Source organism: Uloborus diversus, chromosome 6 (genome assembly GCF_026930045.1).
Source record: "Uloborus diversus isolate 005 chromosome 6, Udiv.v.3.1, whole genome shotgun sequence".
Lineage (NCBI taxonomy): Eukaryota > Metazoa > Arthropoda > Arachnida > Araneae > Uloboridae > Uloborus > Uloborus diversus.
In genome coordinates this window covers 119,585,622-119,604,503 of record NC_072736.1, presented here as the reverse complement: position 1 = coordinate 119,604,503, position 18,882 = coordinate 119,585,622, and the positions used below count along the sequence as shown (strand labels likewise).

Sequence of the window (18,882 nt, the reverse complement as noted above, 5' to 3'; positions counted from 1 at the left end):
TGTACTGAGGCTTTTAATTAAAATGATTTTTTTTTCTTTGATAATTTTTTTTATTCCTAAATGCATTAAACCAGGAGAAATAATGTCTACAATGGAAAACAATTTTTTTTTTAAACCTAACATGTCCTGTTTCTATTATTGTTGTCACTAGAGACATACCGAGTAGCACTTTGGCCAAGTACCGAGTTCCAATTATGTTTTAAGAAATACCACCGACACACATGTGACGAATTATGAACTCATTGGAAAAGTAGTATAGACCTCCATATCCAAAGAGTTTTTAAAACAAAATTCCAGCTAAAATTTAATTATGTATTATTTAAAAGATTTTGTTTAAGTCAATAATTTTACAAATAAGTTATTTTTTTTAAAGTAAAAATAAACAAGTACATAAAAGGTAGGATTAATCAAGTTGGAATTAAAACAAATCATATCAATCTATACTTCTAGTCTAGCAAGCTTAAATAATTTTTAAAAGCAAATGAAACAACGTTAAAAGCACAAATGTGCAAGAGCACTGCAGAGGTGCAGAAAATGTTTTTACTGCTAACATTTCCTCCAATCTATATGAAAATTTCCTCAAGATTTTAAAATATGCTTTATGTTTCAGATAAAAATTCATTCATTACTATAAGTATAGATAATTTTGAAAAAAAAAAAAAAAAAAAAAAACAATTGTATCTTTAAAACTAATAGAATGAACTGGTAACTTGTAGAACTAGGTATCCCAAAAAGTAAATTAAGTAAATACATATATAAGTTTTAATTAAAATCTCCTATCTAATATTTATCATTAAATGTAAATTATTATCCAACAAATAGTTAATGAAAATACAAAGAGTGGTGATGCAAAAGAAAATGCATTCAAAAGACACTTGCGAAAAAAATCGGAAAATTGAAAAAAAAAATTGAATCTAAAATTCCCCAGATGTTCAAATTTCCCACGATCCTAGATCGCCGGATCGGACATATTCTGCACCCGTGGATCACTGTAGACATGTGTTTCTGTATTACAAGGAACATCTTTTTCAGTGCATAAAATGTGAGCTAATGAATGTAAAAAAAAATCAGATATTTGTCGGACATCTTTAAATCCATAAGCTAACATTTTGTGCGTTGAAAAAAAGCATTCCTTGTTATGCCAAAACATGTGTCTGCAGTGTTCCTGCACATTTGTGCTTTTATTGTTGTTTTATTTTTTAAGAAAAGGTATTTTTATGCTTCTTATAATTTTGGATGTGGCAAAAATCCATATAATAATATAAACATTTCATATTTTCTACTTACTTTTTTTGTCCCATTTTTAATAAATAAGTTTCATCAAATTTGGGGCATTAAAATATAAGATTTACTCCATTGAAGCATAACGAACTTCATTATTCTCAAAATTTGAATTTTACATGTAAATTTGAATTGTAAATGATTGCACTTTTTTATTATTTGTAAAATCTACTTTGAACAATATTCAATTTTTTACAACTACTTGGTATTGGCCGAGTATCTGATCAAAATTTGACCGAGTACCGAGTAGTTACTGAGTACTTGGTACGTTTCTAGTTGTCACTGATGCATTAGGTAAATGAATTACATGATTTGTAACTTTTTTAAAAATCTTTAAACAAAATATGCGTTGATCTTTCGATTTTTAAAGTTGTATAATGTACATCAGGCTTATGATTCATTTGTAGATACTGCAAAATACTTCCCATGTTGAGGACAACAGTGTCCAAAATCTGTTACCTACAGACTGCTGATTTAATTTGCTAATTAACAATTTTTACAAATACCTGCTGTCTTTTCATGTTCATATATTGTGTTCTAGGTATGCATACTATAGAATAAAAGCAAAATTGATGTCAATTTTAAAATTTTTTGAAATTGCTCAAAGTTAATTTTTTTGTTCCCACCTTTTGAGAACTACCCGCTAGATTTGTTGACGTTAGTGCAATGAAAAGAATAGGAATTTTTGAAGTTGCCTTATATTGATTTAAAAAAAAAAGAGCGAAATCCCTCACTCCTCCGCCCAATTTTTCGAAATTGAAGTTCTAAAAACGCAGTTTCAGACTAATTTCGATGATGTTACAGGCAGGACGGTTCTGGGACAGTCCCCAAAAACTATTTTGAAATTTAAGTCCTAAAAAACGAAGTTTTAAACAGATGTTCAGTAATACTAGGTGAAGGGATTCAAACACTCTCCATCTTGAATTTTCCAAAATTGTAGTTTTTTTCCTTGTCAGATTTCAGATGGGAGTAGTCGGACCATATTTGGTAACGTTAGGGAGTTCGGCCATTTTCCAAAATTGAAGCTCCATAAAGGAAATCTTTAACAGTATTCGATGCTTTCAGAAGGCAAGGCGTTTGGTAATTGTGCCCTGGAAATTTTTCGACATTGTAGCCCTGAAAACGAGGTTGGAGATTCTCTTTAATGGTTTTAGTGGTCGGAGGGGACTTCAAAACATAGCATTTTGAAGACTTCCTTGTCTTTGACCGACTAGGAAAAGGGGGAAAAAATTGGGGGGGGGGACTGAAAAGAATAGAAAGTGTTGGACGTGATCAATAGTCATCAGTAACTTTTGAAAAATTTTATTTTAAGGTTCTTTTCAAAAGCAATTCAGATTTTTTCCCAACATTAGGCAATCTTTGGAAGTAAGAAGGAGTTCGAGAATCCTTCTCTGAAAGGTACAACGCAATTTCAGGTCATCTTTATAGATGTTTAGTGGTAAGGAGCGGTTTTAGGGATCTCTCTCTGAAACTTTTCCAAAATTGAAATCTTTAAGGCATAACTGCAGACTATTTTTCATAGTAACCTCAGTGAAAGGATGTTGGTTCGGGGATCCTCCTCCAGAAGTGTTTTGAAAAACGCCTAAATAAATGCGGTTTTAAGACATCAATTTTCATTATTACTCCAACCGAACAACTAAAACTTATTTTAAATTTCTTTTAGGGAACGAGAGTTAAAGAGAGAATAATTTTGAAAAGAAAAAGGGGGGTGTGAAAGAGAGAGGAATTTAAATTGCTAAGCAATTAGCTGCATCTGTTTATATATTTTTTTAATTTAAAGATTTCTTTTTGAAAGAATTGAGATTTTTTTCCCCAACATTTTTTGCTTTTCTTTTTGCTGAAATAACTTCGCTTTTCCAAGACCCGTTCTTTTCTGGAGAACGGGGTATGGATCCTCCAACCCCTTCTGAACTCCATATCCTGGTGCCATCTAAAGCAGGATTCCCAAGCTTTAGCGATTGACGGCACCCTTTGAAGAGTTAGAATTTTCTCGCGGCATCCTAGTCTAGTTTTATATACATACTTATTATTGTTACCACTGGCGCTTGGCGGCACCCCTCACCTCCTACCTGCGGCACCCGGTTTGGAAATCTCTGCTCTAACGCATTACATTTATTATTATCACTATCATATTTATTTATTCATTTTTGTAGCTAAAAGTTTGGAAATTATTTGTGAGAAACCAAAAATAAAAATCCTTATTTAAGTTTTTTCTCCACATTTTGGAGGGGGCCCGGCCCCCCTCATCCCCTTCCTTAAATACGCCCTTGTGTTCATACCTTATTTTTTGCAGGACGTAAAATAGCCATTGATGCATCAATGTGTATTTATCAGTTTTTAATCGCAGTGCGTCAAGAAGCAAATATGTTGACTAATAGTGAAGGAGAAACGACAAGGTAAGAATCTATTTTGCAATATATTGCACTTTTTATGCTAATTTCTTTATGTTATGGTTCCTATAATTTAATCATTTAATGCCAAGTTTAAATTGTGTCGGCCAAGGCCTTAGATATTTCCTTATACAGTACAACAGGGCTTTGCAACTGGTGTGCTACGGCACACTGGTGCGCATCGAAATGGAACCCGATGTGCCGCGGTATTTTCGTAGTTATATAAAAAGAAAAAGCCGTGATGTATTTTATTTTAAAGTTACGACCGAATAGCGTTTGTATTGTTCTGTAACTTATCAAGTCATTCTGTTGATCGTGTGCAATAAGGCATATCCAACAAGTGGAGATGTGAGATTTACTGCCCCCCTCTTTTAAACTTCTTATGATCCTATTACTTTCAGTTTTTGAAAACGGATTCTAATTTCCACAAAATCAACTAGTTATTCGCAATTTTTCTAAATCTTTCAAGGAGTACCGCCCCCTCCCCCAGGTAGGGATCGTATCCTTCCGCCCAGAAATTTAGCTCCAGCTTTAGCTTTTGTTTTCCTCTTTTCCAGTTCCGATACTAATTTCATTTTATCGTAGTTTCTCAAAGCTCGGTTCTGAGACTTAACAAAATAGAAATTAAAAGAAAACAAAAAAAATCAAACTGCAAAAACAAAATCTAGGAGGAATGAATGTTTTAAGTTATTGCTGTATGGAACAATTCTGAGAGTAAAGCGAAGAGTGCAGCTGTCTTTACTTTTACCTCGACTTGTCTAGGCTTGCCCAGACGTCCCGGTTTGACCGGGACAATTCCGGTTTTCAAACAAAATCTGGGTGTCCTGGCCGGTTCACTTTACGTCCTGAAAAAAGAAATCTGATCACAAATGACCAAAAAGGTTCAAAAATAATTAATTGTGAAGGATTATTCAGGATAATTATATTATCACTTGTAACATTGAGTTGTAAAATTAATACCAGGTTAGCTAGTGAGGAATTTTGCATCAAGATTAAAACCAAAAAAGACTTAATAAAATATATCTAAATAATGTTCAATTTTTTTTATTCCTCATTCAAATTTTTTTTTCTAACAAAAATAAATTGTAAATGTTTACAGCTTGGAAATGAAATGTTCACATTTTATCTGCTTATATCATTTTATCATTTTTTATCGCCCCTGTTTTAGATTCATAATTAGTTAACGTTTATTCATAGCATTGAGAATAAACTGCCCTATAAAACGCTTCAAAAATCAGCCAGGGGAATGCACCCCTTTGAATACTAGCAACGCGGGGGGGGGGGGGGGGCATTGCGTTGTCTTGGCTGAACATATCAGAAATCTGGCAAGCCTACTTTTACCTGTTGCATACGTTGGCGCTAACGATCAGACATGAATTGCTTTAGAAAAAAAATGTTGTTGATCCGTAAAAAACAAATCAGCAAAAAGGGAAAAAAAATTTTTTTTTTCAAACTTATGTTTACTGTTGGCTTTATTGTTATTATTTTTTATTCTGCTTATTTTAGACAAATTATTCACACTCAATTCACCAGCAATGACATTCTGGATTGTCTTCATACGCTCAGTGTGTTGTTCGGATTGGCCCAAAACATCCGCTGTAATTACCAATGTGATATGGAACAATTTTTTGTTAGAGAAGGCTCATCAGCTGCTTAATCTGCGACTGAATGTACTGATACAGATGGACCTCCAAAGTAAAAAGGCTAAGTTGCTGAGTAGGCAGTACAGGGAAGGATACCTTGTGGCGCCCCCTCATTTCTTGTATCATAGATACACAATTATAGACACACAAAATAGAGAATCATTGCAATAATTCTCTATTTTTTCCTTGGGCACGAAAATATTCCTAGTTTCCTTTGTATCATGGAAGCAGATACAATTTCTGAGAATATAATGGTTTAGAATGAAAAGGAACTTCTCCCTTTTCTAGTTCTCAGCAAATTTGCTTGAATTCTGCCCCTGCGTGCAGTGACATAACCAGAAAAAAGTTTTAAGGGAACTCATTGAAAAAAAAATTTCTTTTTTTTTTTTTGATTGGATAGGAAAAAAGATCTAAAAGTGTCCAGTCAACAATTTTAAAACACATTTTTAGACTTAAAAACGCGATTATAGGTCTTGTTTATTGACGTAAGGGTAAGGGAGGGAACTCGGAGACTGTTTCCGATCGATTATTTTTTTAAAAATATCGAAATAAATTCCTTCTCCCTTTGAAAGTTTTTGAAATTGAAGTTTCAAAACCTCAACTTTAGACAAACTTTGAAGATTTTATGGATAGGAGGGTCTGGAGTATTTCCCAGAAAAATTGTTCAAAATTGTGGTTTTAAAAATATAAGCAATGTTTTACATTCAGGGGTTATTCCACTTAAAGTTTTTGTAAGTGTTGTTTAAAAAACCCATTGCTTGTGATGTTCAAGAAAGGTGACATGGGGATTCTTAAATTCTTAAAACACAATTTCAAAGGCCATATTTTGTAGTATTAGGGCAAATGATTTTTCGAAATTAGAGCTCCAAAAACACAATTCTGAGCAAATTTTCGATGTTAAGTATTTGTGGGCTTTCTCCTAAAATTTACAAAAATTTGATGCAAAAGAATAACATCTTTGTTCATAACACAAGGGTCTGGGCAGAGGAAATTTGGGTCCGTTAACGGACCCTTCATAAAGATCGGATCAACCTAAACGGACCTTTCACAAAATCACAATCAAATCAAAACGGACTCTTCACAAAATTCTGATAAACAAAAATAGATCTTTCATAAATTGTTTTTGGAAGAGCAAATCTCAAATCAAAAAATAACGCAGGAAAAATGTTTGGAACCTTTTTTTTGAAGTTAAATTAAAGGGATCAACTTATGTAAAATCTGTTAATTTTGCAAAAGATAAATAAATTCGGCACTCTTGTGATGCTCCTGCAAGCAATAAATAACTGCTATGGCTATTTGTTTTATGCAGTGCTGTTATTGTATACTGTACTTCTCTGAATAAGTGTTGTAAACTTCTCTGAATAGGTGTCCTAAGCACTTTTCTCTCCCTCATGATTTAATAAACAATAATATACTGGGAAATGAACTTAGAACTGCAAAGCATAGTAGGGGTGGGGGGAAATGTGATTGCTTCAGAGAGGGTTACCAACTTTAAACTTATCACCACTTAGCGTCTGGCGGTGAAATGTTTAACTGTTACTTAGGGAGAAAGTTATATGGGTTTGATTTTCGATGGTAAAAAGGATGATTGACTTTAAATAAACTTTTTTATTTACCTTTTTTTCTTTAGATGCCTACATTTTAAAAAACGTAATCTTTTTCCATCCGACATGCGAATTATATTTTATTCTTTTTTCAAGCTAACTTTGTTTTGTTAGGATGCAAATAAATGAAAAGTCTCTTTATTTTTATGAAAACGCTTATTTGAAGTTTTTTAAAACTGAATTCCATTTTCTTTTATGAGTCAAAAATTAAAATGCTGAATCTGGTTTATATTATTTATTTATTTATTTATTTATTTATTTATTTATTTTTTTTTTTTTGCTTTAACTGTGTCCAGATATTAATGAATTGTTTATCATAGGACTCTAAAATGCAATTCCGAAATAATTTTATCAAAAATTTTTATTTTACAAGCATTTTTTATATTTTTGATGCCGTCACTTTAAGGATTGCGATTCCTTTGCATCCGCTATGGGAACCTGTTTTTTCGAATTTTAGATGTTTAGTGAGCTTTGTTAAGAGGTAAACAAATAAATAATTTTTTTTAATTTTTGTAAAAATCACTGAGTTTATAAGTTACAAACGAAATTCATTGCTCTTTAACAGTGTCTTGGTTCAAAAAGTTAAATGCTGAACCCCTGCCTGAATTTTTTTGTTACAATTATTTTAAATACTATACATATAACATTTCTAGTACAATTTAACATAATGTAAAATGGTAAATAAATATTGATACTTGAGGGGCCCCAGAGAGCGATGCCTCCCCCCCCCCCCAAATACTTGAAAAACACTCAAGAATGATATTCTCGACAGAAAAAAGGGAAAACACTCAACTTTAAGTGTCAATGATGCACTTTGTGCCATCTCAACTTTCTAAAAAATTTTTACAAAAAAAAAAAATTTTTTTTGCAAAATTATTTGATTTTTCAAAAAATTGATTTTTCACAAAATTATTTGGTTTTCACAAAAAACGGACCCTGTGAAAAATCCTGGAAAGACCTCTGTAACAAATATGAAAGCTGGTATTAAGTTGGTACAAGTAAAACCAAAAAACACTAGAGAAGAGTCATTGGATGAGTCCAGATCGAAATTTTATTTTGACGTAATTTACTTCGATGAATACATTTTCTATTTATAATCAGCAAATTATTTATTTGTGTTCTTAGTTGGATCAATATGAATAGCCAATTCAGTTTTAAATGTTTGTTTTTTATGTAGTGGGATAACATTTTACTACATAAATATTGGGATTTTTAACATTTTCATTTTTCAAAAGTTTTTTGGGGCATTAAATTACAAATATTAGAAACAGATTCATTGCTTGTGTTTTAATTTGTATTGTGCATAGCCTTCTGATTGTTCTGTTCATTAATATGTAAAAAATTCAAGTATGTGTTATACACTGATGTTATAACTAACTTTATTTTTCTGTGTGTAGAGGGGGGGTGCTAGAGAAAACTTTAGTCCCGGGCGCCGTCAGCTGTTCAGACGGCCCTGTATATAGCATTGTTTTTGCTGTCACAAATCTAATCTGGAATCCCTTTGGCCTAAAGGACTTTACTGGGAATGACTTGGAAGCTAAAGGATTTTTTTTACTGATGTTTAGCCTTCAGAGGCATTGGTTGAGCCTAAAAGTGATGAAAAAACTTTTTGCACAGAAATTTTGTGAAAGGTCTAGTTTTAAGGTACATAATTTTGTGAAGTGATCGCTTTTATGATATAGAATTTTGTGTAGGGTGCAAAGTGGATTGAATCTGCATCTGAATTGACTCCTGATTTTCCATACTTTAAATTTAATTTTTCGGCACGTGATTTCATTTTGTGCTTACTTATGTATCCTTCAAAATGTTTAATGTTCTTGTATTAATTTCTACTTTACAGTCATGTAGTCGGCTTGTTTTATCGAACCATTCGAATGATTGATAATGGTATCAAGCCTGTATTTGTCTTTGATGGTAAGCCACCACAGATGAAATCTTCTGAAGTAAGTTTTTTTAAATAAAAAACTTGATCAAAGGGGAAGAAATGAAATTTTCTTGAGAATTCTTTTTAGTATTTGTGTTATTTATATTAGTCATTTATTTTATTTCAGTTATTCATTTCTTTTTATTAATAGATTTTGATGTGCTATTATTTGTTTTATTTCATTTTATATTATTTTCTAATATTTGTTTGATTTGTATTATTTATTTTTCGCCCTTGATAACAATAGTGTGTTTTAGTTTTAATGATTTGTTTAAAATACCGGTATGAGATTTTTCTGCCTTTTGCTGGAATTGTGGCTTTCTGTGGTTTTTTTTTCTTCCCCGTTTCACTTTACTGGCTTCATAACTATCCTATGCTTCTTATAAATCTGAAAAGATTCTGATTTTTCTTTTTCCTATATTTTATGTTCCTGTTTCCTTATTTTCCCTCCTCAATCTTCACCACCTCAATTTCCGCCATAAACATATGCTTTTGGAAACATACGAAAATAAAAAGACGTGGCTTGCCAAAAATTGTGCGCCTTGTTTAAGATTTGAATCCTTTTGCATCCTGAAAATATATCAGTTATTTTAAAAGTTTTAAGGTATTTTAATCTATGCTACATTAATTTGGCTTATTCTATTTGTTATTTTATTAATTTATTCAATAAGGTTATTTCAGTTACTCATTTATACCATGCAAAATTAACCAAGTAAACGTGGTTTGACGCGAGGCTTGAATTTCAATAAAACTTTACTTGTTGGGTCTTTCTATTATTTTAAGAATGCATGTAAAATATTTTTAGTGAATCTCAAACGGTTTAGGTTTTACAGCCTGTTACGGTTTCGGGTTTTTAGAGTTTTCATGATTAACTGAGGCAGTGAGAAGCAAAGGTATGTAAGTGACATTTTCAATTTTTTAGTAAAACGTGTTTAAAGTTGCGGGGCTCAGTAGGCTTTCTTTGAATTTTTTTTTCCTTAATCATGCTGCATAACAGAACCTACCAGGACTACTAGTCTTTCTTTTGCTGCAAGACAGAGGAGATGTTCACCTACCATTTGTACTTGTTATCTCCAAATTTTTAATTTTGCCACTTGCATCCCTTTGCTTCTCACTGCCTCAACTGATTTTGTAGTTAAGTGAATTTTAATTCATCTTTTGATTGAAAGCTGTTGTGTTTCTTGAAGTGTCTCAATATTTGGAGAAATGCATAACATACAGTCAAGTTTTAAAAAGTGATGAATGTCCTGATGATTTTTACTGTTAAAATTTGAGGAATGCTAGAAGTCACATGTTTTGAGAATAAACGATATTTGCAATCTTAAGTTCTTCTCAAATATTAGAAGTGAATTATAGGGATGATTGCATCTGGCATTTTCATCTTTAAAAATTAAAAAAAAAAAAATTCTAAAATTTAAGATAATCAATTATGAAGTGGAGTTAAATTTGTTCCCCTTTCACTATAATGTGTTAAGGGTATTTATGTTCTGCTTATTCCCTGGAATTCTGGTATTTTTTCATGTGTTTATTCTCCAAATTTTTGGCAATCACTTGGAAAATTATAAAAACATCTTGATATAGACCAGCAATTCCCAACCTTTTTACCTTGAGGGAAAAAATACAACCCCTCCTCACTTTTGTGAATTTGCGAAGAGGCCGATTTATGAGAAGCAAAAGTTAAAAAGGATTTCATTCAATGGTTTTACACGTTTTTTGATTGGTTTAACTCCTGCCCTGACAGGTAGTTGCAAAATGGCCAGTGTAAAAAATGTGTCCTTTCTATCTTTATTTTTTTAATAAAATAAAAGCTTTCCCCTTATAAAAAGGTGCGTGCAAAAAAGAATCAAGTACATCTATCATTGCAAAGGTTGGCTCAGGGATTCAACACCAGTGTTTTAAGGTTAACTTTGATATTTTAAGTGCAATGAAAGCTCAAACCCATTCTTTGCAAAATTGAGAATCAAACTTTCTTCTAACTATAGATTTGTCATAGCCCTGAATTTTTGTTCGACTATATAGGAGAAAGGCAATCAAACCTATTTCTAAACATATAGCATAATTCACCTAAATTTTCAACTCTGCCAAATATATGAAGAGATCTTCAAAGAAAAAAAAAAATGCTTAAGACTTGTAGACATTAACTGTAAATATACAAGCGAACCTAATGACCTTTTAAAATTCTACTACGGGCAAAGCCGTGCGGGTATTGCTAGTAAATAAATAAAATTGGATGCAATACTAGAAACTTAATATCATCAAATGACCAAATTGTTTGTTTTTCAGTTGAAACTTGCATTTTGCAAAATGGAAGAAAAAATGCTAAATCTGACTCTTTTTTTTTTTTTTTTCATTACTTCCAGTTAGACAAACGTCAACAGCGGCGTGAGGAAGCTCAAAAGAACTTGGAGAAAGCTGAAGAGCAAGGTGTGAAATTTTTTTTTTCATGTTAATAAATAACATTCTACTTGTTAATAAGTTTTAATTTATTTCATAAAACACTCGGCATTTTGTAAAGTCATTTTATTTTACTATAGGTGATGTAGAAGATGTCAATAAATTTACTAGAAGACTGGTAAAAGTGACCAAACAGCATAATGAAGATTGCAAGCAACTCTTAAAACTTATGGGTGTACCATATGTAGAGGTATTTAGAAAAATTTATTTATTATTATTATTATTATTGTTTTTTTGAATGCCCAGTACTTAGTTCATAATTATGGCATATAGTTGAGCCTTGTTCAGTAACTGCAGACTTTAACTCTGTGACCAGGGCTTAATTTGCATGGGAGCTCACAAGAACCCAGCTTCTCAACTTTTTTTTGCAATAAATTTTTACAGATTAAGTGGTAACAGGGTTCGTACGCTTCAGGAAAACCTGGAATTGTGAGGGGAAATGACTTAGTTAAAAATGTCAGGGAATTTTCCAAATTTGCCCCTAAAAATTTTTTATTTTCTAATTTTTTCCCAGGGAATTTTGTTCTATAAGATCTAATCTTCGTTTCTATCGATGTTTCTTGAAAAAAATTGTAAAAATTTTGAGGCAAAATGACGTTGGCAAAAAAAGTGGCGACCTAAAAAAACTTCCGCCGTTGCCATTTTTGACACTCAATAGTTCCCAAGGAAAAAAATTCCTCAGGTGAACAGGAATTATGCAGAAACTCAACAGGGGAGGAGTCAATTTACTGCTTTGGAAGCGCAAGCCTGAAGATTGGAGGGTCAATAGGACTAAATTGTTTTTTTCGATCGGAACATCTTTTCAGCTACATGTGAAATGTAGTCACCTTTTTTGGTCATTCTCAAGATGGAAGTAGACACAATCCTTAAATGCCTAAGTTTCCAAAAACAAAGCAGAATTGTATGTTTTCTTTAATTGCAAACTAATGAAAACAACACAAATTGTGCTGCAAATTTTTTTTTCCTTTGATTATTTGAAACAATTTTCTTCAGAAATGAAAAATTTTGTTCTTAAAACTTAATCTTATCCTCATTGCCTTGGATGCAAATGTGCTAAAAAACTTTTCAACTGAATTGTAGTTTCATGGAAATTTATTATTTTTAAATTGTTTTCATGCTACAAATTCAAAAAATTATTTCTTATTTTTTTGCGTAGCTGTCATATTTGGTCATTCCCAAGATGGAAGTACACAATACTTTTTAAGTGTCTAAGTTTCCGAAAACAGCATTGGATGTTTATTGCAATGCAAACTATTGAAAACAATACAAAATGTGCCTTATTTTTGGATAATTCGTAATTATTTTCTGGAAAAACATGAAATTTTATCTTCAGAACATTTTTTTTTTCTATTTGATTTAGATGATTATGTGCTAAAAACTGAGTATTTTGTCTTAATTGTAGTTTTTTTAGGGATTATTGATGTTTTATAACTACTTTATGCTACAAATTCAAAAAAATACTTATCTTAAATTTTTCACTTATTCGCTATATTTGGTCGTTTGCAAGATGGAAGTAGACGTAAATTTCCAAAAGCAGAATTGGATGTTTTTATCAATGAAAACTATTGAAAGTAACATAAAATGTGCAATAAATTATGAATTTTTAAAAATTAATTATTTTCTAGGAAATAAAAATTTTAACTTTAATGTAAACATCCTTTAATATGCAAAATAAAAAAAAATATGATTATTGGCATTGGCCTATGATTGTGATTGGTGGATGTTGATTTTTGTTATTATGCATTGTACAGTATGCCATCAATGCGACAAGTTAATCATTTTCATACTGAAAAATAGCTTTGTATTTTGCTCAATATGTTTTGTGTTAATAACTAAAAAGTAAAAAGAAGTATTGAAAAGCAAAGGCGGATGCTAAATTGCGCGATTACAGCAAAACGCCAATATTACGCATGACACGTGACATCAAAAAAACACTAAAATAAGTTGAAAGTACTTTGTTTTCAACAAGTATTAAACAAATTGAAACAATTTTTAACAAGATATTTTAAAAAACTTAAAATTTTGAGATAGGAAAAAAAAAGAAAAAATTCTAAGATTCTTTTTTTTAATCCAAGAGGAAAAGTTTCAGTTCTTCCGCATTGCTACTTTAAACAATTTCAATTATTTTGAAAATATTGCTATTTAAACTTAATTTTGAATGAAGCGACTAACCTGGAATTTTCTAAAAAAACTACCTGGAAAACCTGGAATAGTCAGGGAATTCTTTTTTAACCACAAAGGTATGAACCCTGGGTAAGCAGTGGAGCCTATCAATATTAGGCTCTGGAGCTCATCAGAACTTAAATTCGAAACTGATGAATATGCCACGTTAGCCGGCATGTGGGAAATAGATGAGGGTTTTTAGCGGGAAATAAGCTTAGTCATTCCTTTGGCGAGCTCCAAAGTAAAAGAACCAATATCAGTCTGAAATTTTTGGACTCGTTGAGTTTTTCAATGAAAGCTACCCCCCCCCCCCCAGCACACACACGTAGATTTGGTGACAGGTCTCAGGGACGTCTTTCCCCTCTGCATGATTGTCGACGCATGAAATTTATGAACAGTAAGGAAGGTTGGCTGACAAATCAAACCAGGGTAGGATGTTCTATAATTTTTGCTTCTGTTACGTATCAGTATAGAATTATGGGCTTTTAGTTCGTGCGTTACAGCTTCACGTCAAATCTGTTAAACAATCACTGTTTTGTGTCTATTTTTTCTTGCATAACTATACTTTTGCTGATTAATATTTTCTTGGTTTGTTTTCTAAATTTCATTAAAGAAAAATTGCTTTTGTGTGCTATAATAATAATTTTATACAAGAAGGATATGCATTGTGATATACAGAATTGATAATGTGAATGAAGTATAGTAAATGAAACTATATAAAGTCACAGGAGGGGATATGAGAATTTTTAACATAAAAGTCATTTCATATTGAATCAACAAATGGACCGTGTGGCACCATTTTTGATTGTGATAAAATTTGGTACGTAATATGTACTAATATTCTTTACTCACAAACTTATATTTTTTTCTTGGAAAAATTTTATTCATGAGATAAAACCATTTTTTTGCTCTGTGGAAGAGTAAAATTTGGCATAAAGCATTTTTAAAGCTGAAAGAATAAACTTTTATTTTGCACAAAAATAAACAATTTAAGTTAAGCCTAATTAGAAATTTTTGTGGTCAAATCATGGTTCAAAAAGTGCCGTTTACATCATTTCGAGCCTCAAAAATCCAATGAGGGACTTACAGTAGGAAGCTAATTTTTTTCCTGTTGTAGATAGTTATGCGTACTAGAAGCACAGGAAAAATTAGACTGATTCTATTAGTTATTCATGATGAATTGCTGAAACTTAAGAAAAAATGAAAAATTGGCTTTTTCACTCCTCAAAAATGGCCTGCGGGTTAGGAGATAAAACTTTTAAAATGCTATGGTAAGAAGCTGTTATATTAACCTTTAAAAGTAAAAAAAAGTCATGTATTTTGTAGGACTTAGAAGAGATATAAGCCTTTGAAAAAAGCATATGTTTTTGGTGGAAAATTATTTTTTGTAAATATAGTTAATAAAAATTGAAAACTATTGGAGGTGTAAAATTGCATTTTGTAATTATATATTTCAATGAAATTTGGTTAGGTGGAAGTTTATTTTGTACTTATTTAGTCTACTTATCCATTTTTAAGTATGCAAACATTATTATTCTGTTACTTTGAAGGTTTATATCTCTTTTGCGCATTGGAATAGCAGGACAATTTGTTTCATTTTAAAGGGCAACATAACAGCTTTTTACCCTACCGTTTTCAAATTTTTTTCCCATTACCCACTGGCCGTTTTTAGGGAATGAAAAAACCCATGTTTTCAATTTTTTCCCTTGAGTTTAAGCACTTTTTTCATAATAAAGGACTGCCAATATCAGCTATTTTTATTCACTTTTAGTATGCATAATTAACTTTAATAAGAAAAAAATTAGCTTTCTCCTGTAAGTCCCGCTACATCTACAGTCAATTCGCGATAACTCAAATCTAAAGGGACCGACGAAAAACTTCGACTTATCGGAAGTATACCTCTAGTTTCGGTTTTCGAAATTTTATATTAAACTTCAAATATTTTAATTAATATGTACATATAACAGACAAAATTACAGAACTTAAGTTTTTAAGTACAATATGCACAGTTTAATCAAAGATATTGAGAGAAAAAAAATCAATTGCATGGTTTTGATTTCGATGCTGCAAGAACCACTTGAATATAACTGATTCTACTTCAGGAAAAGTGCTCATCTTCATTTGTTTCAAATTTGGATTCATGGATTCAACCACTTTAGAAGTTTTTCTTTTTCTTTTAATATGGTTGACAGAGTATTTGCTTAGACACTTTTAATAGTTAAAAAAACTCTATCTCTCCGGAACTTATCAGCAAATGATCGAACTAAAGAATGAAGGGAATTGCATCTTAACTTATGTCAGCCTTTGAATAAAAGTACGATCAGTTGACTTGGAAACTTGACAGCTTAAAAGCAAATTCATAGTCCAGCAACATGTCAAAGTGTAAACAGTACACTACAACAAAAAAAACAAGCTAACTCATTTCTTCATCTCCTTTATTGCACATTTGTTCAACAGGTGTTCTTCTGGCTTTACAAGTCTATTGTGTAGGAATTGCAAGTGAAGGTGAATTAATTTTTCTCTCATAGTCACTTCTTTCTTTTTTTTTTTTTTTTTTTTTTTTGTGCTCTCTTTCGAAGTAAATTTCGAGTTATCTTTGAAAAAACCTTGAGTTAATGGAAGTTAACTTCGAGATATGGAGAATAATCAGCATAGAATTAAAGACAAAAGGGTCGGGACTTTATAAAAACTTCGAGTTATGGTAATATTCAAGTTATAACGAAATTACTCTATTTGATGCTCGAAATGACAAAAACCGCCCTTTTTGAACCATGGTTGGGCTATGGAAAATTTATAATTGAGTTGTTTTAGAAGAAGATAATCAGTGATTGCAAAAAGCACTAAATTTAAACGTTTTAGTAACATGCAATTTGGAATAACTTGCTTCGAAAGATAAAAATTGTAGCAAGTACATGTATCTTTTAAACTTGCAAGTTCTTGCTTTCTTCCCATTTTCATCATCAATATTCCAAATTTTTAAATTTCATGGATAACTAGAATTAGAATCGTTCTCGTATTTTTAATTATTACTTAAATGTTTCTTATAATAGGCTCCATGTGAAGCAGAAGCTCAGTGTGCTGCATTAGTAAAAGCTGGAAAAGTATATGCTACTGCTACTGAAGATATGGACGCACTAACATTTGGATCAAATGTTCTCCTGAGGCACATGACATTCAGTGAAGCTAGGTATAACACTATTAATTACAAATGTGTAATTTTATTTTCTTTTGCTGAAATAAATGATTGCATCGCACCATTTTGCTTTTAAGGGAATTTAGTAAATTTAAAGTGGTATTCTAGTCTAGAAATTCAGAAAAAATCGAAGATTTTTTTTCCCTTCATATTCTCAGAGTTTAGACCTTTAAGAATAAGTTTCTAAGAGGATTTACGGAAATTCAAATTATTTTTAGAGTTACAGTTAATTTTGTTGAAATAAACTCTTGTATTAAAATGAGACTGCAAACTTTAAAAGCGTTTTTCTCGAAACTAGTTTTTTCAATACGGTTGACAAGATATCTCAAGTTCTAATACACCGATTTACTTGAAATTTGGGGGAAACTTTCTTAGTACTATCAAAATTGTCCCCACGTTGAGGTTTTTGAAATTTTTGATTTTTATTATTTTTAAAAAAATACCAAAATTCAAAAAAGGAGCCAAAAAACTTTTTTTTTTTTCAAAAAGAAGCCATTTTGTGAAGAAAAAAACATTTTTCAAATCGGCTACGTCAAGCCAATTCTACATCCTTCCTTGTTTAATAAGAATTAACCTTGACTTTATGTTTCAGATCACCTGGAGGATTGGAATCACGTCAACCAGGAGACCCCCATTTTTTTAGAGTCCCCACTTTGCCAGCCTCCTCCAACTACAATTTTGAATTTTTTTTCAACTATTGTGCATTTTTATACTTTTCAAGTATTAATAAAAAAACTGATAAAAATCGATAGTGAAATTAGCTGATGTTTTTTTTAAATTACCTTGTAAAATTACCTTAAAATTAAGCGTCTAGACTAGAATACCCCCTTTAATCGATTTTCCCACAGTTGTAAAAGATTATTCATTAGGTTTCTTAACTACATATTAACTTGAGGAATCTAATTTTTTATTTAGTTATTTTATTATTATTTATTTATTTTTTGGGGAAAAATAAAGTGCCGTGTGTTATAAATGCAGGGCATTTGCACACTTGGAAAATCATGAATTTCAGCATAATTCTGCTCAAAAATCATGGGAACTGACAATTGGTCATGGAGAGTTCAGCCTCGGGCTTCTTCCGAATCAGATGTGCTTCCATATGCTCCGCATTCCATTCGCCCTAGCTACAGAAATACAGCAGCTAGAGAGTCATATTTTATATCAATTCAAAGATCTTGTTGAACCCTTCTCGTAGAGCAGCTGCACAGGGATTTTGGATCAACCATTCATTTTCAATCAGTTAATTTCATCTTTGAACATGTTCCCGCCCTGTTTTAGCACATTGTCTGACTGAAAAAAGAATTGGAGAACATCGCGGGACACCTTGATCCACTTCTTGCCATCGCACCACCACGGACGACCTATCAATGGAAAGTTTATCCTGCAAGCTCCAAGAGGATACTGATTATTTTGTCCTAGCACCAGGGACCTAAACAGAAGGGCACCTTAAACTATCGCTGAGACGACCCGGTTTTTGCAGCGCTAGAAACACCCCTTGCGACCTTCGACCCCCCCCCTCCCCGTGCGAACCCCCCCCCCTTCCGCGGGATCCCTCAACAGCGTCGGAGGTGAATGTCAGGGGGAACATTTAACGTAAACATCCAGCATCCACAGTGCACGCCCACGCTTCAGCGAACCCAACGCCTTCCAGGGGACCAAGTGCATAGTATTTCTGCATTGCGTAGCCAAGGGATCTTCCTCACAGTGCATCATTGACTTTCAGTGGACATTGTGTATTCTCATGTGCCCAGAGTGTTAACTCCATCTCACACTTCAGAGTCACCATATCAGACTTTTATACTTATATGGACTTTCCCTCTCCGGCTGACTAGGGAATTTGCTCTAGTTGCCCCGCTACACATATAAGCCCCATTCGTCATTCCTGCTATCATCACCTGAGCTATCTCTCACATGTGGACCAATTAATGCTCTCCAACCAAGGAACTGTATGTATAAAAATTTTAAAAGCAAATCAACATTGCTTTCCGGTTTATTAACATTCACTGCATTCTGCAGAGTATTTCTCTGTACATTTTACTGATCTTATGTAATTATTTTTCACTATAGGAATTTATTATTATATTATTATTTTATATAGTTCTTTTTTATATATTTTTTAATTAACATTCGCTGTATACTGCAAAGTATATCTCCGTACATTTTACTTATTTTATACAGTTACTTTTCACCAATGTGTTTTATTATACATATATATCTATATTTTAACATT

The 18,882-nt window shown here is 32.0% G+C and overlaps 1 protein-coding gene across 1 annotated transcript in view; it reads left to right on the top strand.

Moving 5' to 3' along the window:
• LOC129225277 (flap endonuclease 1-like) overlaps positions 1 to 18,882 on the top strand; it is a 55,713-nt gene that overhangs the window by 11,887 nt on the left and 24,944 nt on the right. The window contains exons 2-6 of the mRNA XM_054859863.1: positions 3,575 to 3,677; positions 8,759 to 8,861; positions 11,203 to 11,266; positions 11,377 to 11,486; positions 16,510 to 16,646. Of these exons, the coding sequence (XP_054715838.1) occupies positions 3,575 to 3,677; positions 8,759 to 8,861; positions 11,203 to 11,266; positions 11,377 to 11,486; positions 16,510 to 16,646 (517 nt within the window). The remainder of the gene's footprint in view (positions 1 to 3,574; positions 3,678 to 8,758; positions 8,862 to 11,202; positions 11,267 to 11,376; positions 11,487 to 16,509; positions 16,647 to 18,882) is intronic.